Source organism: Camelus dromedarius, chromosome 17 (genome assembly GCF_036321535.1).
Source record: "Camelus dromedarius isolate mCamDro1 chromosome 17, mCamDro1.pat, whole genome shotgun sequence".
NCBI lineage: Eukaryota > Metazoa > Chordata > Mammalia > Artiodactyla > Camelidae > Camelus > Camelus dromedarius.
Genome location: NC_087452.1, coordinates 5765609 through 5792757, shown reverse-complemented (window position 1 = coordinate 5792757; position 27149 = coordinate 5765609). Strand labels below are relative to the sequence as shown.

At 44.7% G+C, this 27149-nt stretch overlaps 1 protein-coding gene across 1 annotated transcript; it reads right to left on the bottom strand.

The window, feature by feature from the left end:
* Nucleotides 1-404: 404 nt before the first annotated feature.
* On the bottom strand, nt 405-27149 carry SEC13 (SEC13 homolog, nuclear pore and COPII coat complex component). The gene is made up of 9 exons (XM_010984933.3): nt 27055-27149; nt 24201-24245; nt 21900-22015; nt 19528-19679; nt 18955-19088; nt 11458-11591; nt 10941-11064; nt 9871-10017; nt 405-868 (listed from the first exon to the last, which is right to left on the bottom strand). Exons 1-9 carry the CDS (start codon nt 27055-27057, stop codon nt 755-757), a joined length of 969 nt encoding a protein of 322 aa, XP_010983235.2. The 5' UTR covers nt 27058-27149; the 3' UTR covers nt 405-754.

The following is a 27149-nucleotide window of genomic DNA, read 5'->3' as shown; positions in this document are numbered from 1 at the left end:
CCCAGGGCCTCTGCTGAGAGGGGCCCTCGTCCGGAGTCGGTGAGGACCAGAGCGGCGCTCTCCACCACAGGCCCCTCCTTCCACTGACGGGGCAAGAAACCAGGTGAGCTGCGCCCACCTTCTTGGGCCGAGGCGATGTGTAGGGCGCACTGCTGGTCTCAGTGGAGGACGTGCGCTCACGGTGAGCAGTGGGACTGCGGCTACTGTTCCGTGTCTGACGGCTGAGGGTGGTGCCTTCAGCATAAACCTAGTCACAAGGACTCTTCGTGGTGACAGACAGCTCTAGGGGTGGGGCTCAGCCAGGCCCACAAGGACCTGGGTCTTGGTGAATGCTGTTCTAGGACACTGACCAACAAGAGTTAAAATGAGCTTTGGAGGGAGGGGTTAGGATAATACAGGAAGAATTATAAGCAATATGAGTTTATTTATACTCTGGAAACAATACCCCTGCCCCACCATAAACCATAATGCCTGAACCTAAAAGGTACATAAAAAATGACCAAAATATTTTAAAATAATAGATTTGAAGGTCATTTGTAGTTTTTCCCCCTCAGAACATGACGGCGTTCAGCTGGACAGTAAATTACAAACCACATCGTCACGTTAAGGCAGATGACCAATCCGGCTGGTTTGTCCCGGCTCCCAGGGAAGTGATCTGAGGAGAGGGGTCGCCTTCTTCCCGGCTATTTGGTCGTTGGCCCAGGAAGGGGCAGCCCCAGAGGTGGCAGCTGGAGAGCCAGGCCCGCCTGTCTCGTCACTGCTCGTTCTGCTGACCCTCTGTGACTGCGGTGGACACGGACCCCTGGCCCTTGTTGACATCACTGATGCACACCCACTGCCCGTCGACCGACTCCTTCCACAGGGTCACCTGCAAGCCAGCACACACAGCCTGTTACAGGGATGTGCCCGCCCTCCACGTGCCTCTCCCTGGGTTTGTGCAGGAGGGCCAAGGTCTCCAGCAAGAGCCACAGCTCCCAGCCTTGGAGGTAAACAGAGCCCTTAACTTGGTCCCCTCACTGATATTCCATCAAATCCACACGGAGAGAGGAGGAGGAGGGAGAGTGATGTCAGGAAGATGGTGACACAGGTTGTTCCTGGTTTCACTTTCCCTCAAAAGAAGAAGTGAACTTGGCATGCACGAGACACCACAGAGCAAATCCTACACCACGGCAGCGAGGCCAAAGCGTCCCCGCCCTGGAGACAGACCACCAGCAGCGGAAGCGCAGCCCCAGGCAGGAGGGCCGCCTCCCATGAGGGCGGGCTCCTCCAGGGGTAAGGAGTCCAGAGGTGGCCCCAGGCCCAGCTTGGCAAGAGGGTGGGGCCTCCCCCAACCAGGCCTCAGGAGCCTGAGCTCCCCACTGCAGAGCCCACCCTGCAGCCTCCGTCCCTGCAGCCCTGAGTCAGGGATGCGATCCGACCCGGGAACTGGTGCATGTCTGCCTCATTTGGGTCCCCAAACAAGGTCGGCCGTGACCCAGCACAACTGCTGAGTCACAGCTCCACCTGCCGTGGACCACTCCTCCCCCAAACCCTGGTCTGGGGTGGGGGCGCAGGGAAAAACTGGGGAGTTGCCTGAAGTGCGGGCCCTCCCAGACCTCCTGGAGCGGCGCTGCTGGACCCCAGCCCCACCTGACAGGCCGCTGAGAACGCCTGGAAGCTGTGTGAGCCAGCAGCTCCCTGGCGGGCGGGCAGAGCTGATGTCCCCAGAGCGAAGCCAGGGACTCTGTCCCAACAAGGCATGTGGGGCACAGGTGCGCCTGAGTCAACGCCCAGACAATGCCGTAGCAGCCACCGAGCTGCTTCTCCCAGGAAGGGGAACTGCTTCACAGCAGCATGTACTACTGAAGCCAGCCTTCCGACGCCCAACCAGGGAAGCTGCGGAGCCAGCAGCAGCCCCGCTCATGGCAGTGCTGGACCAGAGAGCACAGCCTGTCTGCTCTGTCTGCAGAGCAAAACCCATGGCGTCACCTGACCTGGAATCCAGGACACACTGGTGCCTGTTCAGCTCCCCAGTCAGCAAGCCTGCGTGCCCTGCGTCCCATCCTGCCGCATTGCCAGGGCCGGGAGCTGGCTCACGGCCCCAGTCCCAACGTGGGCCCCAGTCCCAACATGAGCCCCAGTCCCAACTGTCTAGTAAGTGGGACCTGGGAATCCAGGCCACTGTGAAGCCCATGCTCCAGCCTCACTTGTGCAGGGAACCAAGCCAGCTGCCCTATCCAGCTGGTGGCACACTGAGTTATGGCCTCACCCCAAAATAGACGTCAGTATGGAACTAGAAATCAGTTAACGAGGAAAACCAGGAACTTCATGAATACATGGAAATTAAACAGCATTCTCCTGAACAACTGGTGGATCAAAGGAGAAATTAAAGGAAAATAAAGTATCTCGAGACAAATGAAAATGGAAACAAAACATACCAAAACTCATGGGCAGCAGCAAAAGTTTGAAGAGGGAAGTTCACAGCAATCAACGCCTACATTGAAAAGGAAGATCCCTTTGCTGTGCAAAAGCTTAAGTTTAATTAGGTCCCATTTGTTTATTTTTGCTTTATTTCTATTGCCTGGGTAGACTGCCCTTGGAGAGCATTGCTAAGATTTATGTCAGAATGTTTTGCTCATGTTTTCTCCTAGAAGATTTATCATGTCTTATATTTAAGTCTTTAAGCCATTTTGAGTTTATTTTTGTGTATGGAGTGAGGGAGTGTTCTAACTTCGCTGATTTACATGCTGCTGTCTAGTTTTCCCCACACCACTTGCTGAAGAGACTGTCTTTTCTCCATTGTATAATCTCGACTCCTTTGTCGAAGATTAATTGACCACAGGTCTGTGGATTTATTTCTGGGCTCTCTATTCTGTTCCATTGATCCATGTCTGTTTTTATACCAATACCATGCTGTTTTGATGACTGTAGCTCTGTAGTATATTGTCTGAAGTCTGAGAGGGTTATTCCTCCAGCTTCATTCTTTTTCTTCAGTAATGATTTGGCAATTCTGGGTCTTTTGTGATTCCCTATAAATTTCAGGATTATTTGTTCTAGATCTATGGAAAATGTCCTAGATAATTTGATAGAGAGCACATTAAATCTGTAGATTGCTTTGGGTAGTATGACCATTTTAGCAATATTAAACTTATAAGCTTTGGCACAGCAAAGGAAACCATAAGCAAAACAAAAACACAACCCACAGAATGGGAGAAAATATTTGCAAAAGATGAGACTGACAAGGGCTTAATTTCCAGAATATATAAACAGCTTATGCAACTTAATAACAAAGAAAACAACCCAATCCAAAAATGGGCCGAAGACCTAAACAAGCAATTCTCCAATGAAGACATACAAATGGCCAATAGGCACATGAAAAAAAAATGCTCAATATCACTGATTATCAGAGAAATGCAAATCAAAACTACAACGAGGTTATCACCTCACACCAGTCAGAATGGCCATCATTCAAAAGTCCATGAACAATAAATGCCGGAGAGGCTGTGGAGAAAAGGGAACCCCTCCTACACTGCTGGTAGAAATGCAGTCTGGGGCAGCCATTATGAAAAACAGTATGGAGATTCCTCAAAAGACTGAAAATAGACTTACCATATGATCCAGCAATCCTACTCCTGGGCATATATCCAAAGGGAACTTTAATTCAAAAAGACACATGCACCCCCATGTTCATAGCAGCAATCTATACAATAGCCACAACATGGAAACAACCTAAATGTCCACCGACAGATGACTAGATAAAGAAGTTGTGGTATATTTATACAATAGAACACTACTCAGCCATAAAAAATAACATGCCATTTGCAGCAACATGGATGGACCCGGAGATGGTCATTCTAAGTGAAGTAAGTCAGAAACAGAAAGAAAAATACCATATAGTATCACTTATAGGTGGAATATACATATATAAAAAAAGACAAAGGAACTTATTTACAAAACAGAAACACTCACAGACAGAAAACAAACTTATGGTTATGGGGGCGAGGTATGGGAAGGGATAAACTGGGAGTTTGAGATTTGCAGATGCTAACTACTATATATAAAATGGATAAACAAGTTTATACTGTATAGCACAGGGAACTATATTTAATATCTTGTAGTAACTTATGGTGAAAAAGAATATAAAAACGAATATATGTATGTTCCTATATGACTGAAGTATTGTGCTGTACAGCAGAAATTGACACATTTTAAACTGACTATACTTCAATAAAAATATATATACACACACCAAAAAAAGGACATTCCCAAATAAACAACCTAACTTTAGCCTTAAGGAACTAGAAAAGAACAAACTGAGCTCAAAGTTAGCAGAAGGAAGAAAATAAAGTTTAGAGCAGAAATAAATGGAGAACAGGAAAACAAAAGAATTAGCCAAACTAAAAATTCTCCAAAAAGGAAAACAAAATTAACCAACTTTTACAGACTAATCAGGCAAAAAAAAAAAAAAAAAAAAAAAAAGAGGACCCTAATCAACAAAATTATAAATGAAAAAAGATACATTTCAACTGCTATCAAAGAATTATAAGATACTACTATGAATAATCCATGCCTAGAAATGGACAACCTAGAAAAAAAATGGAAAATTCCCAACATACAAGCTACCAAGAGTGAATCAGAAAATCTGAGTAGATCAATTACTAGTAAATAGATTGAATCAGTAATCAAAAATCTCCCAACCAAGAAAAAGCCCAGGACCAGAAAAGGGTTCACTGGTTAATTTTACCAAACTTTTAAAGAAAATTTAATGCCAATAAATTCTCAAATTCTTTAAAAAAAACTTAAGAGGAGGAAACACTTAAACTCATTTTATGAGGCCAGCATCACCCTGATACCAAAGCCAGAAAATGATGGTACCAGAAAACTACAGACCAACATCCCTGATAAATATAGATGCTGAAATTATCCATCAAATGTTAGCAAACTAAGTTCAGCAGCACATTAAAAGGATCATTCACCATGATCAAGTGGGATTTATTCCAGGGATGCAAAGATGGTTCAACATATGCAAATTAATGTGACATATTTAATAGAATGACAGAAAGAAAAATCCCATGATCATCATCAGGCACAGAAAAAAATGTGACAAAATGCAATATCTGTTCATGATAAACACTCAACAAATTAGGTACAGGAGGAATGCACACTACACAACAAATGCCACAGATGGAAAGCCCTCCCAGCGTCATACTCAATGGTGAAAGGTTGAAAGCTTTTCCTCTAAAGTCAGGAAATAATACAAGGGTGCCCACTCTCACCTCCTACTGGACACAGTACTGGAAGTCCTTGTCAGAGCAGTCAGGCAAGAAAGAAAGAAAAGGCATCCGAATTAGAGAGGAAGAAGTAAAACTGACACTGCTTGTAGACGGTATGACTATATACAGAAAATCCTCAAGATGCCACTGAAAACCTTCAGATCAAAGAATTTAGTAACACTGCAGGATACAAAATTTACATACCAAAAACAGCATTTCTGTACACTAACAAATTATCTGAAAAACAAAACAATCCCATTTACAACAGCATCAAAAACAACAGATACTTCGGAATATACTTAATGAAGGAGGTGAAAGTGCTCTAGTCTCAATACAAAACATTCATGAAAAAAGGGAAGATGAAACAAATAAATGGAAAGGTTTCCCATGTTTATGGCCCAGAAGAACACTGGTAAAGTGTGCATACCATCAAAAGCTATTTATCTGTAGGTTCACTGCAATCCCTATCAAGATTCCAAAGGCATTTTTTTTAAACAGTAGTATAAAAACAATCCTAAAACTCATATGGAGCCACCGAAGACCCCAAATAGCCAGCGCAACCCAAGAAAGAAAAAGTGGGAGGCATCACACTTCCTAATTTCAAGCCAAACTGTAAATCTATAGTAATCAAAATAGTATGGTACTGGCATAAAAACCAATACATCAATAAAGCAGAACTAAAAGCTCAGAAATAAACCCATGTGTATACAATCAACTAATATCTGACCACTGGAGAAAAGACAGTCCCTTCAATATACAGCACTGGGAAAACTGGATACTCACATGTAAAAGAATGAAACTAGACCCCTATATTACACCACTCACAAAAATTAGCTAGAAATGGGTTAAAGACTTAATCATAAGACCTTACACCATAAAAATCCTAAGAAAATATAGGGAAGCAGCTCCTTGACTTGGGTCTTGGCAATGATACTTTGGATATGACACCTAATGCATAAGCAAAAAATCAAAAAACAAGCTGGAGTACATCAAACTAAAAAGTTTCTGCATAGCAAAAGAAATGACCAACAAAGTGAAATGTCAACCTATAGAATCGGAAAAAACATTTGCAAGCCACATGTCTGACAGGGGTTAATATCCACATTATACAGAGAACTTAACACAACTCAACAGCAAAAGAACCAAACAATCCAATTAAAAAAGACCTGAGAAGACACTTCTCCAAAGACGATACATGAAAGGCCAAGAGATACATGTAAACATGCAACAGCACTAGTCATTAGGGGAACAAAATCAAAACCACAAGGAGGTATCACCGCATGCTTCTTAGAATGGCTGTTATAAACCAAACAGGAGGTAACAAATGCCGGCGAGAATGCGGAGAAAAGGGAAGCCCTTGGGCACTGCTGGTGGGACTGTAAACTGGCAGTCACTACAGAAAACAGTATGGAGGGATCATTAAAAAATTAAAAACAGAAGTACCATGTGATCCAGCAATTCCACTTCTGAGTAAATATCCAAAGAAAATGAAAACACTAACTTGAAAAGGTATCTGCACCCCCATGTTCGTAACAGCACTTACAGCAGCCAAGACATGGAAACAACCTAAGTGTCCATCCACAGATGACTGGACAAAGAAGTTATGGTGTACGTATATATACAACAGGCTATTATTCTGTCACAAAAACCAAGGAAATCCTGCCATTCGTGACAACACAGATGGATATAATATGCGAAGTGAAGTAAGTCAGACAGAAAAAAAATGTATGATCTCCTTGTAGGTGCAATCTAAAAACAAAAACCCAAGCTCATGGGAAAAGGGATGAGATTTGTGGTTCCCAGAGGCAGGATGTAGGGGGAGGGGAAATAGGAGGAAGATGGTCCAAACACATGAACTTCCAGCTGCATGATAACTAAGTACTAGGGACGTCATGTCTAGCATGACTATACATGTAACACTGCTCTGGGACATATGAAAACTGTCGCAAGTAGATCCTAAGAGTTAACATCACAAGGAAAATAAAAGTTTTTTCTTTTTTGGCATTCTCCTATTGTTATCTATGAGAGGATGGATGCTGACTGAATTTATAGTGGTAATCATTTCACAGTATACGCAAGTCAAACCATTACGCTGTACACTTGAAACTTACACAGGTGTGTCAATTGCATCTCAATAAAACTGGAAAAAACCAGTTTTAAAAAAAGCATATAAAGAAAAATGCCATATGACATTATTTATATGAGGAATCGAAAAAATTGTAAATAAGGACACAAATGAACTATTATTTTGATTTCCTGAATATGTGTAAGCACATTTGCCTCTCCTTTATGATTGGATTACTGCATTCTGTTGATTCTTATTTTGTAGTTGGCTTTATTTCTTTGATAATTATGTAAGTTTAAAAGCTAAAGATCTAATCTTTTATTAAAAACAATAATTAGTACATATATGTAAACTAAAAAAAATACAGTGTACTATATATGTGTATTTACATGCAATATAATGTGTAAATGCAGTCGAACTGTAATAAAAAAAACACCCTCCCCCCCAAAACATATAAACAATAGCAGCCAACAGGCAATGCTGTGAGTAGTGATGTAACATGAAATAACAAAAGTAATAATGTAAACATGATGCTGTTGAACCAAGATGACACAGCTTCAGAGAGGATGTGGGGTAGAGAGCAGTGGTTCTCAAAGTGTGGCCCCCAAACCAGAGTGCCTGGGAACTTGCTAAAAATGCAAATTGTTGGGTCCCAGCCCAGATTCACTGATTCGGAAGCTCTAGGGGTAGTTTGTTTTAACTAGTTTACCAATGCTAACGTTTGAGAACTGTGGCAGATGAAGACAACAAATTAACAAGTATGTTATTTCTACACTGAAGTAAACAGCAGAAGAAATAGCTAAGAGTTGAAAAGGTTTGCCCCTGGAGAGGGAAAATTAGATTGCATTATAAAAAAATCAACCTAATAAAAACTACCTAAGCTATGTACATGTGTTAATTTGATTAAAAAGTTATTTTAAGAACTTCTGCCTTAGGGATAGACTTCATTCACTAAACATGCACTGTACAGAATGCTCTGGAGTGAAAACATACGAGGTCCTTCAGCAAAAGGAATGCTACGGAGACAGCAAGAGAGCGGAGCTTCGTAGGAAACAGGCTTACAAGGAAGAGTAGGAAGCATAAAGACAGCAGACCCCGAAACATGGAATGTACAACCAGGTGCCTGCCTGCTGCCTTGTAAACACCACTGAAGCCAGTTGGGGCACGCTGGCCTGTCCTGGGTGCCGCCAAACCTGGGTTCTAGTCCTGACATTGGCACGCACTAGAAATAGGGTTGGATTAGCTGTCCTTTGAGATTTATTCCAGCTCAAATTCTATGGCTTTCAGATAGGATCTGCTAGATCTTTCTGGGACCACTGAACACGAAAGGGATATATTCTGGGTAAAAACTGTCTGCAGAGGGTCTTGGACATTCACATGCACAGCAGCATTATTCACAACAATCAAAAGGTAGATGCACCCCAGTGTCCATCAACAGAGAATGGATATATAAAATGTGGCACAATGGAGTGTTAGCCTTAAAAAGGAAGAAACTGTGAAAAATGCCACAACACAGATGAAGACACTACGCTAAGTGAAATAAGCCACAGAAAGACAAATACTGTATAATCCTACTCACACAAGGGACCTAGAATAGTCCATTCACAGAGAGGGAAAGCAAAATGGGAGGTGGCTGGGGGCCGGGGGAGGGGCTGTTTACTGAGTGCAGAATTTCAGTCTGGGATGGAGAGTTCTGGATTGATGACAGTGATGGCTGCACAACAGTGTGAATACAGTTAAGACCACTAACCTGTACACTTAAAAGTGGATAAGATGGTAACCTTGGTTGTATGTATTTTACCACAATTAAGAAAAGCTGCCTGTAGACAAGAAGGAGAAATAAGCCATTGCTATCTGCCCAGCTGACTTCCCCTCTAAGGCAGAAGGTCCCCAGCTTTATAAGGCAGGTCTCAAATGCAGCGTCATGATTTTTCGAGTACGTTGTTCTGCTGTGATCCTGCCCAGGGCTAGTCTTTGTTCTACCAGGTTTTCCAGTGGACACTTGGGTTCCACGTCCCTTCCTTTGTGTGGCTCACAGCACAGCAGGACGAGGTACACAGTGGGTGCACAGTAAGTACTCATGAATTGCACTGATTTTTAAAAATATGCTTCTTAGGTGTTTTGGACAACTCCCTACCCCTAATCTTTTAGCTTTTGTTTATGAATTCTTTTCCTCAGCTGCTTGCTTTTAGGCCAGAGCTAGCTAAACGTTACCTTGGATATGAGCTTGTCAAATGGTCAGGATGATGGGCAGAGGCTTTCGATTTACCTTGGGCCTGATTGTTGGCTCTGCCACCAAACAGCTTTGTGACCCGTATGCAAGTCAAATTGCCTCTGTGAGCCTCTCTCCCATCTGTACCAGAGGGACACCACCCCTCAGGGCTGGCGATGTTAAGAGTAAAAGATGAAAATATGAGACATACTCAAAACACTCTTCATTCAGGTTCCTCCCAAGCTGCCATCAGATGGCAGGTTCAACAGCGCTCTCTGGAGGGCAAAGTGAAGACCAAACAGGGCCCTGTGTGACAGGTCATGAAAATACGGTGTAGGTACCTTATTGTCTCCGCCTGAGACAGCCAGGATGTTGGCTGTGATGGACCAGCTCACGTGCCATACAACATCATTGAACTTGTGCAGCAGTTTGGGGGACCATGTATTGCCCGAGGCATCGTCACAGGTCCAAATGAACACTCGACCATCCTGGGAAAAGACAAGCTAGAGTCAGGAGATGGGGGGAGCAATCCTGCACCTATGACAGCCTCCCCATCTGAAGCCATACTGGACCCGCGCCAGAACAGGGTGGGAGATTCAGGGCAAAGCACAGCCAAGGGCCTCCAGGGTGTCTGTAGCTTTGACAACCAACTTGTAGCCTGGCACCTGTGCTTTTATCCGTCTGCCCCAGGAACACACTTCAAATTGCTCAGGTGTCTCTCAGGTTCCTGTCCTCATACTGGTTTCAGATATGGCCTGTGCACTGCTAATTGCTAATTCTCAAATTTTCTCTGGGGTTTTCATCACATCTGCCAAGTTGCTTCCTGGTTTTGGCTCCCTCTGGCTCCTTCTGAACTTTCTCAACTGAATGGGTATAGCTGTATAAAAACCAGGCTCAAAAAATAAAAACCATGCTCAGAGAAAGAGAAGGGACAAAGCAAAACAAAACAACAAAAAAACTCTCTCAAATTCAGGACTAAGCAGAACAGGCTCAAATCTCAAATGACGTAGAAGGCCTGGCTTAACTCTCACCCTGCGTGGTAGCAGCATGTAATAAAGGCTTGTCTGCAGTCTGGGAAGAGTGAGTAGGGAGATGAGCCCAGGGTCTTAGGATCTGCCACTGCTCCTGGTCCTTGCTTGGGAACACTCTCAAAATGACACTGGGCCCCTCCATTCCCTACCCATGAAAGGATCAGGACGGGGTCCTGCTCTTGGTTTAGAAGAAAGCCACTGTGGCTTCTGACCAAGACTCCACCGCATGATGACCAGGCTCCAGGCGCTCTCCTACTGGCCCTGGTCTAAAGGGGCCATCTCCTGCCCTCACCCCTCAGGGACTTCCCCTAGGAGACTGTAGGGCTGATGGGGCTTCCTGAGGTTAACTGACACGGACGCTTGCACGGGCTTGAGCTGACCTGGGAGCAGCTGGCGATGGTGCTGGTAGGCAGGCCGATGGAGGGGGCCCAGGCCACGTCTCGAACCCAGTCACTGTGTGCTTCCAACTTCTGCTCTTCCTTCCACTGGCCGTCCTCCTCCTCCCTAACACGGGAGATGGGAGGGAGAACCCAGCAGGCAGCAGCCCACTCCCACACCTCCACTCCTCCCCACCCCGGGGTTCCACGGGACAGAGAAGCTATTCCATTTGTTGAGCCTACAGAGTTTTAATCAGTTCACCAGCTATAAAGAAGCCCTCCAGGAAATGCTCTGTTCCTCCACAGCCAGCAAGTAGGCTCCAGTAGCTGGGAATCAGGTGGAGTAAAAGTGCCTGAGAGAAGGGCAAGATTTTTTTAAGGATGTCCTCTGACAGACTGACTCTACGGGCAGACGGGAAAGAAGGTGACTGTGTTTCTGGTGAACTGAGGCTGAGTCCTGGTAGGTACGGTGGAAGGTGAGAAGCATCCCCTTGAGGAGACGCTCGCCAACCCCACTCACTTCCACAGTTTGATGAGGTTGTCACAGCCGCCTGAGGCAAACTTCTTGATGTAGTTGGGCTTCTGCCCGGATGGCTGGTCTATGAGGCTTCCAGGAACGACGGCAGGGGCCCAGCTAACAGCATTGCAGCCAATCTGTAAGGAGGGAGACTTGCGGTGACTCTGTCTTTTTGCCTGGCAAAAGGACCCTGCCTCTGCAGACCCAAGGCTGGTGTTCATTTCCTCTCCAGTTCTCAGGACTGGATTATTACAGATGTTCTGATAAATTAAGGATTAGCCACCCATAACTCTCTTCAAGGATTCTTAACAGTGCTTGTATTTTTTCAGAAACACGCATTTAAAGCAGGAATTAAGAAGGAGTCTCAGGAATTTATGAAACAGAACAATTTCCAAACATATGAAGACAAGGCAGATTCAGAAAACCACACAAATATGAAGACAAGGCAGATTCAGAAAACCACACAAAGTAAATAAATATATGGCTTAATGAATTATTCTAAAGCATTCTTGTAATCACTACCAGGTCAAGAAATGAAACTACCATTTACCCAAGAAGCCCTGTCATCTGTGTCCTACCTGAATCACAGCCCCTCTTTCCCCCTGTAACTACCCATTATTCTGATTTCTAATCTCTTTTAGCTTTGTCACCCAAATGTGTATCCCTAGTCACTAGTTTAGTCTAGCCATTTAAATATTTTTAAAAAGTGCAATATTCTCTTTTTTATTGAACTACAGTTGATTTACAATATTTCATTAGTCTCAAGTGTACAGCAAAGTGATTCAGTTATATATCTATATGTTCTTTTTCAGATTCTTTCCATTATAGATTATTACAAGATACTGAATAGAGTTCCCTGCTATACAGTAAATCCTTGTTTATGTATTTTATATATAGTAGTGTGTACCTGTTAATCCCATACTCACTCCCTCCCCTCCCTTTCCCCTTGGTAGCTATAAGTTTGCTTTCTATGTCTGTAAATCTGTTTCTGTTTTGTATATAGGTAAATTTGTATTTTTTAGATTCCACATGTAAGTGACATCAATATAATATTTGTCTTTCTGACTTATTTCGCTTAGTAGTGAGTCTAGGCCTATCCATATTGCTGCAAATGGCAGTATTTTTCTTTTTCATGGCTAAGTAATATTCCATTGTATATGTATATACATATATACACACACATGATGGACACTTAGGTTGCTTTCATGTCTTGGCTACTATAAATAGTGCTGCTATGAACACTAGGGTACATTTATCTTTTCAGATTAGTTTTTGTCTTTTTCTGATATGCCCAGGAGTGGGATTGCTGGATCATATGGTAGCTCTATTTTTAGTTTTTTAAGGAACCTCCATACTGTTTTCCATAGTGGCTGCACCATTCTACATTCCCACCAACAGTTCAGGACAGTTCCCTTTTCCCCACACCCTCTCTAGTATTTATTTGTACACTTTTTGATGACAGCTATTGTGAGCAGTGTTAACATTTTTTGGATGCCTCTTGCATCTTCTAACTTACAGATTTCTCCTGTGATCTTTTTTTAGCTTGTCATTTTCCTGTTGAAGGTCATCTCAGGCTGGCTTTTGTTTTTGCATACTCAGTTCAACATGTTCCTCTAAATTCCTGAAAACTGTCAGCTGGGTCCAAAACTGGCTCAGATCCAGGGGTGTTCCTTTTGCCAAGACTACAGTGGTCTTGTATTCCTTCACCAGGAGGCACAGGATGTCAGACTGTCTTTCTATGTTATTAGCGCCTGTCCTTAATTTATGCATCTCTTAATTCATGGGGCATTACAAAATGGTGATACTGTCATTCTATTTATTTCTTTGTCACTTATTCCATGGAATATTCTAGGTAGGGGCAATTCCACTCATTAGCATTTGGTTTCCCAGGGGTACAGATCTGATAGAAAAGGCAGGGTAAATGCTTGACTCTTTCTGAACTAGTTCCCTGTCATTCTCCAAAGATGACTGATTCTCTTTTAAATATCAGGATAAATTCATGGATTTAAGCTATGTTTTGGGTTCAGTTCATTGCAATTATTCTAATGTTTTACACTCAAGCTGCCCATCTTCGGCAGCACGAGCCTGTTCAAGCTGGCTCCTTTGACGAGTACGTCCAAGTATGTCACCGGTCGTTTCTTCTCTATCTGGATCTGGAATGACAAGATGTTCCAGGCTCATCTTGTACCTTTCTTGCCTGAGATCAGGAATCAGCCATTTCCTCAAGACCTCTGGTTTCTTTTAATGAGAAACTGTATTTCACATGTCTTTCTGGTGCTAGGGATGCTCACTGCTACATAAATATTTAATCTCATTTCACACATAGAACAGCCTCAGAATAACGTCAATATGATTACTAAAAACATTAAAAAAAAAGTGTTTTCAATGCTCCCCCCACTCTCCCCCACAGTGTTTGTTTGTTTTGGGGGGTGTTTTTGTGTGAATGGTACCAACACTAAAAAGTCTAGTTCTCCAGCTGCTTGTGCTGCACACCATTTTTAACAGTTGTACTTTAGCCAAGCACATGGCCAGGACCTCATTCAATCTTAGTTCTTTATAATTAACTATATATTTATATGGATGTCTTTCTACTCATTTTTGTTGTCTAAAGCATATTCTCTAGTAGATACCTCGGGAAAGGCTTATGGAAACAACAGTCCTTGAGTTCTTGCATACTGGTAACAGTTTGCATTCTTTATACTCCAGATGTTAAACACAGCTTTGAGATCGAATTGACTTAACAGCACGTAAAGTGCACAATTTGATGAACTTTGACATAGGTATACCCTGTACAACCATCACTGCAGTCAAGATACAAACATATCTCAAAGTGCTGAAAGAAAAAAAAAACAAAAAACAAACACCTAAAGTCAGAAGAAGGAAAGAAATAATAATGATCAAGGGGGAAATAAATACAATAAAGATTTAAAAAACAATAGGAAAAAAATCAATCAAGTGCTGGTTTTTTGAAAGAGTAAACAAAATTGACAAACCTCTGGTTCACCAAGAAGAAAAGAGAGAGGACACAAATAAACAAATTAAGAAATGAAAATGGAGAAATTACAACCAATACCACAGAAATACAAAAAATCTTAAGAGAATACTATGAACAACTATATGGCAATAAACTGGACAACTTAGAAGAAATGGACAAGCTTCTAGAAATATACAGTCCACCAAAACTGAATCAAGAAGAAACAGATCATTTGAACAGATCAATCACTAGAAATGAAATAGAATCAGCAATAAAAAACCTCCCTGCAAACAAACATCCAGGGCCACATGGCTTCACTGGGGAATTCTATCAAACATATAAATAAGAGCTCATACTGACCCTTCTCAAACTCTTCCAAAAGACTGAAGAGGAGGGAGTACTCCCAAACTCATTCTATGAAGCCACCATGACTGATACCAAAGCCAGACAAAGACACTACCAAAAAAGAAAGCTACAGGCCTATATCATTGATGAACATAGATGCAAAAATCCTCAACAAAATATTAGCAAACAGAATCCAACAACACGTAAAAAAGATCACACACCATGATCATGTTGGGTTCATCCCAGGGACACAAGGATGGTTCAGCATATGCAAATCAATCAACGTGACACACTACATCAACAAGAGAAAGGACAAAAATCACATAATCATCCCAATAGATGTAGAAAAACCATCTGATAAAATTCAACACCCATTTATGATAAAAACTCTAACCAAAGTAGGTACACAGGGAACATATTTCAACATAATAAAAGCTATTTATGACAAACCTACAGCCAGCCTAATACTCAATGGTGAAAAATTGAAAGCCTTCTCACTAAAATCTGGAACAAGGATGTCCACTTCTATTCAACATAGTATTGGAAGTCCTAGCCATAGCAATTAGACAAGAAAAAGAAATAAAAAGGACCCAAATTGAAAGAAAAGAGGTAAAATTCACACTATATGTGGATGACATACTATATATAGAAAACCCTAAAGGCTCCACACAAAAACTACTAGAGCTGATGAAAGAATTCGGCAAGGTAGCAGGATACAGGATTAACATACAGAAATCAGTTGCATTTCTTTACACTAACAATGAAATCAGAAAAGAAGTGTAAAGAAACAATCCCTTTTACAATTGCATCCAAAAAAATAGATTACTTAGGAATAAAGCTGACCAAGGAGATGAAAGACTTTTATGAAGTACAAAACACTGATTAAGGAAATTAAAGATGGCTTAAAGAAATGGAAAGATATCACATGCTCTTAGATTGGAAGAATCAATACTGTTAAAATGGCCATAATTCCCAAGGCAATCTACAGATTTAATGCAATCCCTATCAAATTATCCATAACATTTTTCAAAGAACCAGGACAAATAACTACTAAAATTTATATGGAATCACAAAAGACCCAGAACTGCCAAAGCAATACCAATGAAAAAGAATGAAACTGAAGGAATAACTCTCCCAGACTTCAGACAATAATACAGAGCTACAGTAATCAAAACAGCATGGTATTGGCATAAAAACAGACATATGGATCAATGGAATAGAATAGAGAACCAAGAAATAAATCCACAGACCTATAGTCAGTTAATCTTTGACAAAGGAGGTGAGACTATACAACGGAGAAAAGACAGTCTTTTCAGCAAGTAGTGTTGGGAGAACTGGACAGCCACAGGTAAATCAATGAAGTTAGAATACTCCCTCACACCATAGACAAAAATAAACTCAAAATGGCTTAAAGATTTAAATATAAGACAAGACATGATAAATCTCCTAGAAGAAAACATGAGCAAAAGATTCTGTGACATAAATCTTAGCAATGTTCTCCAAGGGTAGTCTACTCAGGCAATAGAAATAAAAGCAAAAATAAACAAATGGGACCTAACTAAACTCATAAGCTTTTGCACAGCAAAGGAAACCATAAGCAAAATAAAATGACAACCTACGGAATGGGAGAAAATACTTGAAAATGATGGGACTGACAAAGGCTTAATTTCCAGAATATATAAACAGCTCATACAACTTAATAACAAAAAAACAAATAACCCAATCCAAAAATGGGCAGAAGACCTAAACAAGCAATTCTCCAGTGAAGACATACAAATGGACAATAGGCACCTGAAAAAATGCTCAGTATCGCTAATTATCAGAGAAATGCGAATCAAAACCAGTCAGAATGGCCATCATGCAAAACTATTTACAATAACCAAGACATGGAAGCAACCTAAATGTCCATCAACAGATGATTGGACAAAGAAGTTGTGGTATATTTATACAATGGAATACTACTCAGCCATAAAAAGAATAAAATAATGCCATTTGCAGCAACATGGATGGACCTAGAGATTGTCATTCTAAGTGAAGTAAGCCAAAAAGACAAAGAGAAATGTCATGATATCACTCATACGTGGAATCTAACAAAAAAAAAAAAAGAAAAAGGATACTATGAACTCATCTACAAAACAGACCACAGGCATAGTAAACAATCTTATGGTTACTGGGGAAAGGGGGTGGAAAGGGATAAATTTGGGAGTTTGAGATTTACAAATGTTAGTCACTATATATAAAAATAGATTAAAAAATTTCTTCTGTATAGCACAGGGAACTATATTCCATATCTTATAATAACCTTTAATGAAAAAAATGAAAATGAATATATGTATGTAAATGCATGACTGAACATTGTGCTGTACACCAGAAATTGACACATTATCAATTACACATTATCAAATACACAATATGACTGTACTTCAATTAAAAACCAACCAACCTCTTAGAAGAAAACATAGGCAAAATATTCTGTGACATAAATCTTAGCAATGTTCTCTTAGAGCAGTCTACCCAGGCAATAGAAATAAAAGCAAAAATAAACAAATGGTACATAATTAAACTTTTAAGCTTTGGCACAGCAAAGGAAACCATAAGCAAAATAAAACAACAACCTATGGAATGGGAGAAAATATTTGCAAAAGATGAGACTGACAGGGGCTTAATTTCCAGAATATTTAAACAACTCATGCAACTTAACAACAACAAAAAAACCCAAATCCAATCCAAAAATGGGCAGAAGACCTAAACAAGCAATTCTCCAATGAAGACATACAAATGTCCAATTGGCACATGAAAAAATGCTCCGTATCACTAATTATCAGAGAAATGCAAATCAAAACTACAATGAGGTATCACCTCAAATCAGTCAAAATCGCCATCATTCAAAAGTCCATGAACAATAAATGCTGGAGAGGCTGTGGAGAAAAGGGAACCCTCCTACACTATTGATGGGAACGTAGTTTGGTGCAGCCATTATGGAAAACAGTATGGAGATTTCCTCAAAAGACTAAAAACAGATTTATCATATGACCCAACAATCCCACTCCTGGGCATATCTCCGGAGGGAACCTTAATTCAAAGACACCTGCAACCCCATGGTCACAGCAGCACTACGTACAATAGCCACAACACGGCAAGAGCGTCACAGGGTCCCAAGTAACCAGACCCTAAGACAGGCTCCTGGGGCCTTGAAGGCTGGGCAGGCTGTGGGTCCCCCGAAGTTGAGAACTGCTGAAGGCCAGGGTCATACGGGGGGCTCCTAATTTCTATCAGGGTAGCCTTCAGAAGTGTTGGGACCATCAGAGCTGGACTGCTGTGTAGACAGAAGGCACATGGATTCCAGGGTCCTAACCCCAGCACAGTGCCTTCTCTAAATCACTTACTTTTTCTGAGCCTCACCTGCCTAATCATAAAATGAGAACAGGACTGCTGACCCTGCAAATCTGTACATCTGTCAGTTCCTTCTTTCATTCACAAACGCTTGTGAGGATTACGTGACACACAACAGAGAGGCTCAGAAATGTGAGTTTCCCCCCCACTGTCCACAGTGCTTTCTTTTTTCTTTTCTTTTCTTTTCTTCTCTTTTCTTTTCTTTTTTTTCTTTCCTTCCTTCCTTCCTTCCTTCCTCTTTCTTCCGTTCTTTCTTTTTAATGAAGGTACTGGGGATTGAACCCAGGACCTCATGCATGCTACCACTGAACAATCCTCCCACATCCACAAAGTGCTTTCTTGACTGTTTCAACCTTAATGTCCAATGACAAGAAGTACAGAGAATTAAATTCCTATGATACTGTTATAATACCACTCAGTTCCAGGGGATCCCAATGACAACTGCAGGTCATGTCAACTTGAGGTGCCCATAGCAAGAGTGATAAGTAGGCAGGCTGCTGCCACCACCCTGCCAGTGCGCTGGCCCTCCCTGACACGGAGGGACCAGTGCCAACCTACCCTGGGCCGAATGAGGCTGGTGCAGCCCGGCCTCCCTGGATGCAGCCTCTGTCTGGCTTCAGAGCAAAGAGGCTCAAAGCTGCTCTCCCAAGCATGTCAGACCAGTAGCCCCCTCTAATGGCTCACCACACAGCAGCGACACGGCTCCTGCCACTCTCTAAGGAGTCCAGAGGGGACATCTGGCAAGGCCACAGAGCTCCCCTCTGCACAAGGGTGGGGCCTGGACTTACAGTGTGAGCATTGTTGATCTTCTTCACTTCCCACTGGCCCAGCCCGGTGTAGGTGAGCAGGGAGATGGCGCCATCCGAGCTCCCACAGGCCAGGATCAGGCCGTAGTCATGGGGGGCCCAGCACACAGAGTTTACTGCAGGGGGAGAGAGGCACAGCGAGCTGACTTTCATTTCCCAGACTTACTGTTTCACGAAATTTCTTAGAAAAAAAAAATTTCAGGGATCCCTTGGGGAAGTTGTAATTTTGTTAATTAAGCAGATTTTAAAAACCCAACACCTACTAATATCATCAGTTCATTCACTAAAGCCTATCTTATAATCTGAGAATAAAGATCAGTACTTAAAATGAATAAACCTTAAAAAAAAAAAACCCTCACTGTGTTGCCTTTGCTTTTCTCATTTTGCTTTTCTCATTTTGCTTTGGATTGGCTGTAGGTCTCAGGGCATCACCTCCACTGTGGACAGACCAGCAGAAAAGCAACCAAAGCCCAAAGGACAGGTGAGGAGCACCCCCGGGGACGGCCAGGCGCTAGCCAGGACAGAGGCCTCCCCAGCGTGCCACGCTCAGTGTACCTGAGGAGTCGTGTCCCGTGTGCTCGTGCGTCTTCTCCCAGGTGCCATTTTCCTCTTTCCAGATAATGACCTTCCGGTCGTAGGAGCAGGACGCCAGGATGTTGCCGTACATGGGGTGGGCCCAGGCCACCTGCCACACAGGACCCTCATGACTGCAAGGCGAGAGGGTCAGAAGTGAATGGCTTCTCAAGACAGAACTGTCTAAGAATTTCAGAAAGGGAGCTGTAGAATGTCACTCCAGTGAAATGTCCTCACTTCACTGGGCAGTGAGGACCCTGAGGCTGAAAGCGAGTCAGCCCCTCTGTCCCGACTGGGCGGAACCCTTCCCTGCTCCAGACTTCGGCCAGCACCACTTACATCTGCTGTCATCAGCAGTCCCTGATCGGTCCAGGGTTTACACCTGCAAGGGCTCACGCTGTGTCTGCAGAGTGAATCACTATTCATCTTCCCAGGTGGTCAGCCTCTTGTGGAGGCAGGAACCGTTTCATTTTGATACTTTCCACCACTCTCTTAACTTCTTCAAAAGGCATGTCACGCCTCTCTCTTCTCTTCCCGGCTTTATACATTCACCTGGTGAGTACTGTGTGAGCAGTACCCTGTGCCGGGCTCTGTACTGGGGCTGTCCTGCGGCTGCTGGGTGCGGCAGGGGGCACCAGCACACAAGAGGTGGCACAGAGGTGACCATCCCCTAGCTGCCTGACTTTAGGCCAGGGTCACAGCCTCTCTTTGGCTTTGTCTCTTACTTCTTTTTACACAGGTCATGAGGGAAATGTCTGTGATAACTCACACAAAGAGCTCAGAGCAGTGCTTGGTACAAGAAAAGGGAAAAACTCAATGCTCAATGCCTGTGGGCTCTGAGTGCTGCTCCTGGCTCACTCCCTCACCCCGGGGCTGCAGACAGCCTCCAGCTGGGACAACAGCCCGTCTCCATCTCTACAAAGGAGCTGCTAATGAAACTCGGTAGACTCAAATGTCCTACAACTAGTATAGTTTTAACCGAGGGAAAAAAGAATGAGTGTGTGAATTTTTCACCCCCTAGTATTTTATGTCCTTTAGGCAGAAGAAAAACACAGAGCAAAAGGACCGAGTGACAGAGACAGGACGGCCTCCGCCAGTGCTGGCAGCCGGGCCTTACCCTGTGGCATTTGACTCCCAGTCACTCGACACCTGACACTCAGGGAGAGGGGAATTTCTAGGCCTGTCTTCCCAAATGGCTACTGACTTGGCTGTGTCTTCTTTAATTCAGCTGACAAACGTGTACCAAGTGCGAACTTGTCAGGGACTCACAATCTCTCCTGTGCAGTCTGGTGACGGTTATGGTCCCTTCTCAGAATAATGGGTAAAATCCATAGAGCTAGGATTACAAAGGAAACTCAACTCCATTGAAAGACAGTTATCAAAACATTAAAGATAATTTATGATATAGTGATACATCTGTTTCTTTGTTAACATATAAGTAACAAACTCCAGCGGTAAGTCTAATAACCATTCTAATTTCAAAGCAGTGATGAGCATAAATGCTGTTCTGAGAAAGCGACAACTGTCATGTGACATAAAAAGAGCTGTGACTTCTACTGGAAACAAAGTGACTGGCACTATGACTACTACTGCGGCTCCTGGCCTTTACCCGTAATTGAAGGAAATACTAAGTTAATTGAAGGAAATACTAAGTATCAGTCACTGAAAATAAAGCCCTGATTTTTCCCCTTTCCCAATTCACTGCCCCCTGAATTCTACCCACAGAACCCTAGGAGATCCCTGGGACCCAGGTTAAGAACCCCTACCTATTTGAGGTAATGAACTGAGGGAAAGCGTTAGTGTGACGCCCTAAAATTGAGAGCGAGGACCTCAAGAAACTCAGCAGGGGGAAAGGTAAATCAAACAGCCACAAATGTTCACTGAGTACCTGCCATGGGCAGACAGGCAGAATTACGGGATTTATACAGTTACTGTCACATGCTGACATTACCATGCTTGAGTCACTTTAGATCATGCGGGCTCAATTTGTTAAAATAAAAAAAAGGCAGTTCCCCACTTTTAAAAATAGCAGTAACTACTGAGAGCTTGCTGGGAATGGGCTCTACCTGGGGGCAGGGGACAGCATCAGCCTGTTTTGAGGGTGAGCGGGTGAAGGCTCCAAAGGGAAAGTGACTCTCCTGCTCAAGGGCTTTCAGTGACATCTGGGCGGGAAAGCCGGGATGCGCTCCCAACTCCACCAGCCTGGGACGCCTGCTGAGGGCAGCAGGCTGGCTGGGGCCAGGTGTCCACTCCGCTAATCGCACTGCGGGCTGCTCTGATCTGGGCTCTCAGCCTTCCCTGCCGTGTTCAAGCCCAAACTCTCTGAGACCTTGCCCAGGGTTGGCTGCACTCACCCCCTGAGGTCGGCGATGAGGATCTGGCCTCCATTGCGAACGTCAAAGATTTTCACGGACCTGTCGGACGAGCAGGTTGCCAGGCGGGTGCCGTAGTAGTCCATCTGGGCATCATGCTGCAAAGAGAGGGTAGCTCGGGAAGCCTGCAGGCTGCGCCCGGGGTGGGGTTGGGGTGGGGCAGGCACCAGGACAGAGTCTAGTTTGGACCAGAATCTACCTGAAATTAGTTGACTCTCAAAGAATCATCACTACCAGGCAGGAAGCTAGCATGTCAACATTGTCACTTCTCTGACAGGCCATATCTATCTGAAAGGGACAAGAAAAACCACACCCAGCTGCTTTTCTTTACATCACAGGGGAAGTCCTTCCAATCCTGTCCTATAGGGTGGGAATGGGAGAAAAGCAGCTTGCCTAGCTTCCCTCTTCTTCCTCCTTCCTCAGGCCGCACTGGGTTCTGAGGCTCCGTGGGCTACTAGGGATGTCAGCTCGGCCCCCAGAACCCAGGGCTAAAGCTGACCCCAAGAACGTTCACCCCAAGAAGCAGGTATGACTGCCTGTAGGCCCCAGTCAGGGCCCCTGTGGTGCACATCTGGCCTGGACACTGGGCTCCACCCAGACATTTGGGCTCCTTCCTCCACCCACAGCCGTGGACGCTTTTGGGCCTTGGTTCCCAGGTTTCTACTTGACCTTTTCCTTCGTGTGCCCAGTACCCCAGACTCTCCGCCCATGCCTTAAATGTTGCTGGTCTCATCACTGATGAACTGACTTCATCAGTGCTGCCTGGCAACCCAGACCCAGGGCTGGGCCCTGCCCACAGCTCCACCTATCGGGGCGATGGCTCCTCTGAGCCACTCTGCCTGCTGCCTCACTGAACTTACGAGCCCCTCCTGCTTGCTGGCCCTGCCTATTTCAACAGGTGCCGCTTTCCTCAGCTGTCGCACCCTGGGGGTTTCAGGAGCTATTAGCTGTCACTCTCGCTGCCAACAGGAGGAATTACCTCCTTTCACAGGGAAACAATCATTCCCTGTTTCAACATTCCTTCCTCACCTCCCTACCCAAGGAAAGCACCCTGATTCTTCTTGGGAAGTCAATCCCCTCCACTCTTCCAGGTCTTGGCTTCTTGGAGGCAGGCAGGGCAGGTGTTAAGACATATCTTGGCTGCAAGTCTATTTCTGAAGCACTGTTCCTGCACAGTGTGATCACACACTTCGGGAGGAAGCAGGGCATAGAACCTAAGAGATTTAAGTCCTATCTCCTTAAGCTATCTGCTGTGCAACCTTGGAAAAATTTCCTAACCCCCTTGAACCTTAGTTTCCTTATCTTTAAATGGAGCGAATGATGGTGTCTGCTTCAAGGGTTGTTATGAAGGTTAAGTGAGACACGGAACGAACAGTGTTTAGCGTGGGGTGTGATGCTCAGTGAGCACGCAGACGTTAGTCATTACTACTTTGTCTCATCTGTTCCTCAAGATGAACCCACACAGATAGGTGGCATGATCTTTCCCATTTTAGCTATGAGGAATCAAGGCTGGCACAGGCAACTTAGATGGGGGTCCCAGATTGGATCTTCTTACACAAGGTGCCAGGCTGTCTCCAAAAAGGTGTGTTCTTACAGTTTCAAGACCAGGCAACCTCTCAGAAGCCCAGAAGCAACCGCTGGTGGGCAGACTGAAGGCAGGACGCCTGGGATGAAATGCTACAGGCTGACTGACCTGGGTCTTGTTCAAAGGCTGCTGGACCCCCTGGCCCTGCAGGAGGCAGATTCTGCATCTTTGCTGCTGGAGACTTTAACCTCTGGACCTTCTCCCAAGCCCTGTCCTCTTATACTAATCCCTGTGTTTGCCTCTCAAGAAACACCCTGAATTAATGACTTCTGGTTCAAAGAAGTCTGGCCTGCTGTCTGTGGTGGTCCTGCCTGGCTCTGTCTTTGTATTGAGTCATCTTCCTACTTTTTCTTCTTTTAACCCCCTTCCCAATGGGGCTAAGAAGTGGCAGCAAGAGGAACACAGGCTGGAAGACTATTTCAAACCTCTGCACCCACTCCCAACCCATTCCATAGCAGGTTACCTTTTTGGCCAGAAGACTGAGGGCCTTGAGCTACAAACTGTTCCCAGGTTTCTCCTGCCAGAGAGTGACCAGACTGCCCCAGCCCTGCCAACTCAGAGGGCATTGCTGGGAGACTGACCATACCCCTGAGGCTACAGCCTGACTGGTAAAGGCTGCAAAGCCTCACTGGATTTATGAATGGTCAACAGACATGCCCTATTCCCAGCCCACAAGGAAGGGCTAAAGGAATACTTACAATCATGTCCTCATGTGAAGTATCCACAGTGTTAATTACTGACACCTAGAACCAAACATATTGTTGGTAAATGAACTGATGGCAGTTAGAATGCAATCATCTCGTTAAATCCACCGATCATTTCTAAAGTTCTTGCCCACAACTGTTCATTCATTCATTCATTCATCCAGTAAACGTTCACTCTAAGAAGCCGTCGTTTTGCCAAGCATGTGCCAGGGGACTAGAGATATAGACAGGAGTAAGAGGTCCATCTCACCCCTGAGAAGCCTGCATGTAAGCAACCCTAACATGGCAAGATTAATACATTAACGATAGTTTACATGTGCTACAGCAGCCTGAGGGGCTGGTGGTGGTGGACATGAACGGGGGCTCAAATGATGAGGAATTGCCAGATGGCACAGGGAAAAAACATACAGTCCAAGCAGAGGGAATAAGATGAGCAAAGAGTGGGGGATGGTGAGCAGTCCTGGCTACCTCTGAGGGTGAAAGGGACCCTGGGGGAGCTACGGCTGGGGTCCTCGTCTTAGATGACAGGGCCTCTGATGTTCCAGGCAGTTGTTTGCATAACAGGGTTAATACCTAAGACTCTGAGAATTGATTCAACTTTCTCTGAGGCTGCTTCCCGGTCCACTACCTGTGACAGATCCCAGTTTGTAGGGCTGGAACACAGCTGCCACGGTCATCACCTTCCTACGCCTTCTTTGAGGTCCAGCTCAAATTATGCCACACCACCTCCGCCCCACTGCCCCTCGCCTTCTTGAAGATTCCCAGATTCCCCAACTGGCTGAACTCCTCTGAGTATCTTCAACACCGAATATCTACAACACTTTCAGCTGTTTCTGCTCCCAACCAGAAGGTGAGCTGCCTGGAGTGCTGAATCCTTTCAAATCACCCAGCACAGTGCTTTGCAACCAGAAGGAACTCAGTGACCATCTGCTGAATAAATAAATGAACAAAAAAGGACAGTTTTACTTTGCTCAGCCACTATTCTCTCAAAACTCTTGGGATAGAAAGGGGACTGAAAAGGAGGTTTCAGATTGGAACTAATTTCTTACCATTTCCCCCATTTCATCTTTTCCCAGCACAAGCCCTGCAGGTAGAAATAGGACTTGACTTTTCAGAAAGGTGGACACTGGAAGAGGATGGCTGCAAAGCAGTTCAAAAGGTATGTACGAAGGAAGCACAGGCTCTCTCATCAAAGTCTAGACTCCCTACAAAGTGGGCCCCCGAGGGCTGCAAAGGCAACTAAGGAAGATAAAGAGAAGCATCTCCTGTGAGTGCCAAGCTGTCAGCGTTACAAAGTGCTCTCACGTGCGCGCTGGGAAGGGCGAAGGGCAGAGTTAATCAGAGTCACCTGACAGGCTAAGGAAATGAAGGAGCCCAGAGAGAAAGTGCTTGCTCAAGTCACAGAGTGAGTTAAAGCTGGAGCTGTGAAAAGAGCCCCACCTGCTAACTCCCAGCTCACAAAGCTTTCCATTTGATGACATAGGGTAGTTGTTACATCCAATTCCCTAAATCAATGGCTGAGGGCTAAGTAGAGTCAGGAAGAAAGCTTACTGAGTTTCATACTAGGTCACCAAAGGACCTTGGAGATAACCAGCATTAATTTTTGGAGGCAGGGGGATTAGGTTTATTTATTTACTTAATGGAGGTGCTGGGGATTGAACCCAGGACCTTGTGAATGCTAAGCACGCACTATACCACTGAGCTATACCCTCTCCCTCAATATTCATTTTGAATCACTCTCATCCATCAATCAGAACTGGGCAGCCATGCTTCTGAACAAGTGCCTGTTCTGTTTTTTAAAACTCGTTTTAAAAAAGTCCTTCCTCCTGAGCACTTCAAGCTGCCCGGTGTTTGTTAAGTAGTAAGAGACAGTCCTCAAAACAATTCAGCTCTTCAGAATCAGTTAATGAGTTAAAAACTCATGTAGAAAGAACTGAGTGTCAAGCCCCAGTTTGATCCCACCTCTATTCAGCAGCTGAAGCAGCAGATGTCAACCCTCCCCCAAGTGATTTAAAACCCAGTCCCCTGCAGAGCAAGAACCAAACCAAGTGTCCTGACTTCTGGGTTCACCCAGGTTCCCTCAAAACCCCAGGCCCACCCATCCTTCTGAGAGCACTGATTTACTGAACCCCACTCCGCGCTAGGCTCAGGCTAGATGCTTCCAACCATTAGTTCTCATGGGCGGTCATTCACTGGATGAGTAAGTGAGGACTGAACGTACACTGTGGATACCACAGGAGTTTAAAATCCCGAGCCCCTGTCTCAGAGTGGCATTCAGCTCATCCTTACATCAGTTTCCCCAGGAGTCCGTCATACCTCGGGGCCCTGGGCCAGTCAACTGTTCCACAAACATTTCTGCCGGGGGAGGGGGAGGTTGGAGAAGGGAATGATTGAGGGTTTGAATCTCAGCTCCGCCACTTGCTCGCTGGGCAGTTGGATTCACCTCTGTGAACCTCCAGCTGCCTCCTATATAGGTCGATAATAACAGCACCGACTTCACGGGGCTGGTAGCAGGCTGAGATTAGGAACAATGCTCGAACTAAGTAAGGGTTCAGTATACAGTGGCTACTACGGTGTTGTTGGTTTTGTTTTCAATCGTTGAGGGAAGAGAAGGTAAGGAAGGAGCAGGAGACGCGGTAGCGGCGCGGCCCTCAGAGTTCCGGAAGGTTCCGCGGCCTCCCCCGGCCTCTCCTTCCGAAAGGTCCGAACCCGCAGGGCCAGAGCCCACCCCCACAACCCGAAGTAGTACGGGAGAGCTGAACGGCCCCGACCCGAGGCTTGAACGTCAGCGCGGCAAGGAACCCGGGAGGGCGGCGACCCTGCTCGGCGACCCCAGCCCTAAACTCACCATGGTTGCGGCGGCGGCGGCGGCGGCAGCGCCAGGCCTCGGACGTGGCAGGTCCCGGCGACTCCGAACAGCTCACTTCCGGCGCCGGGCTTGGC

Coding starts and splice junctions, on each gene's coding strand:
- SEC13 (XM_010984933.3), bottom strand. Junction 22,016..24,200: donor CTTCACATGAGGACATGATT/GTAAGTATTCCT, acceptor CTCTCTTTGCAG/CATGATGCCCAGATGGACTA. Junction 11,065..11,457: donor AACCTCATCAAACTGTGGAA/GTGAGTGGGGTT, acceptor CTCCCGTGTTAG/GGAGGAGGAGGACGGCCAGT.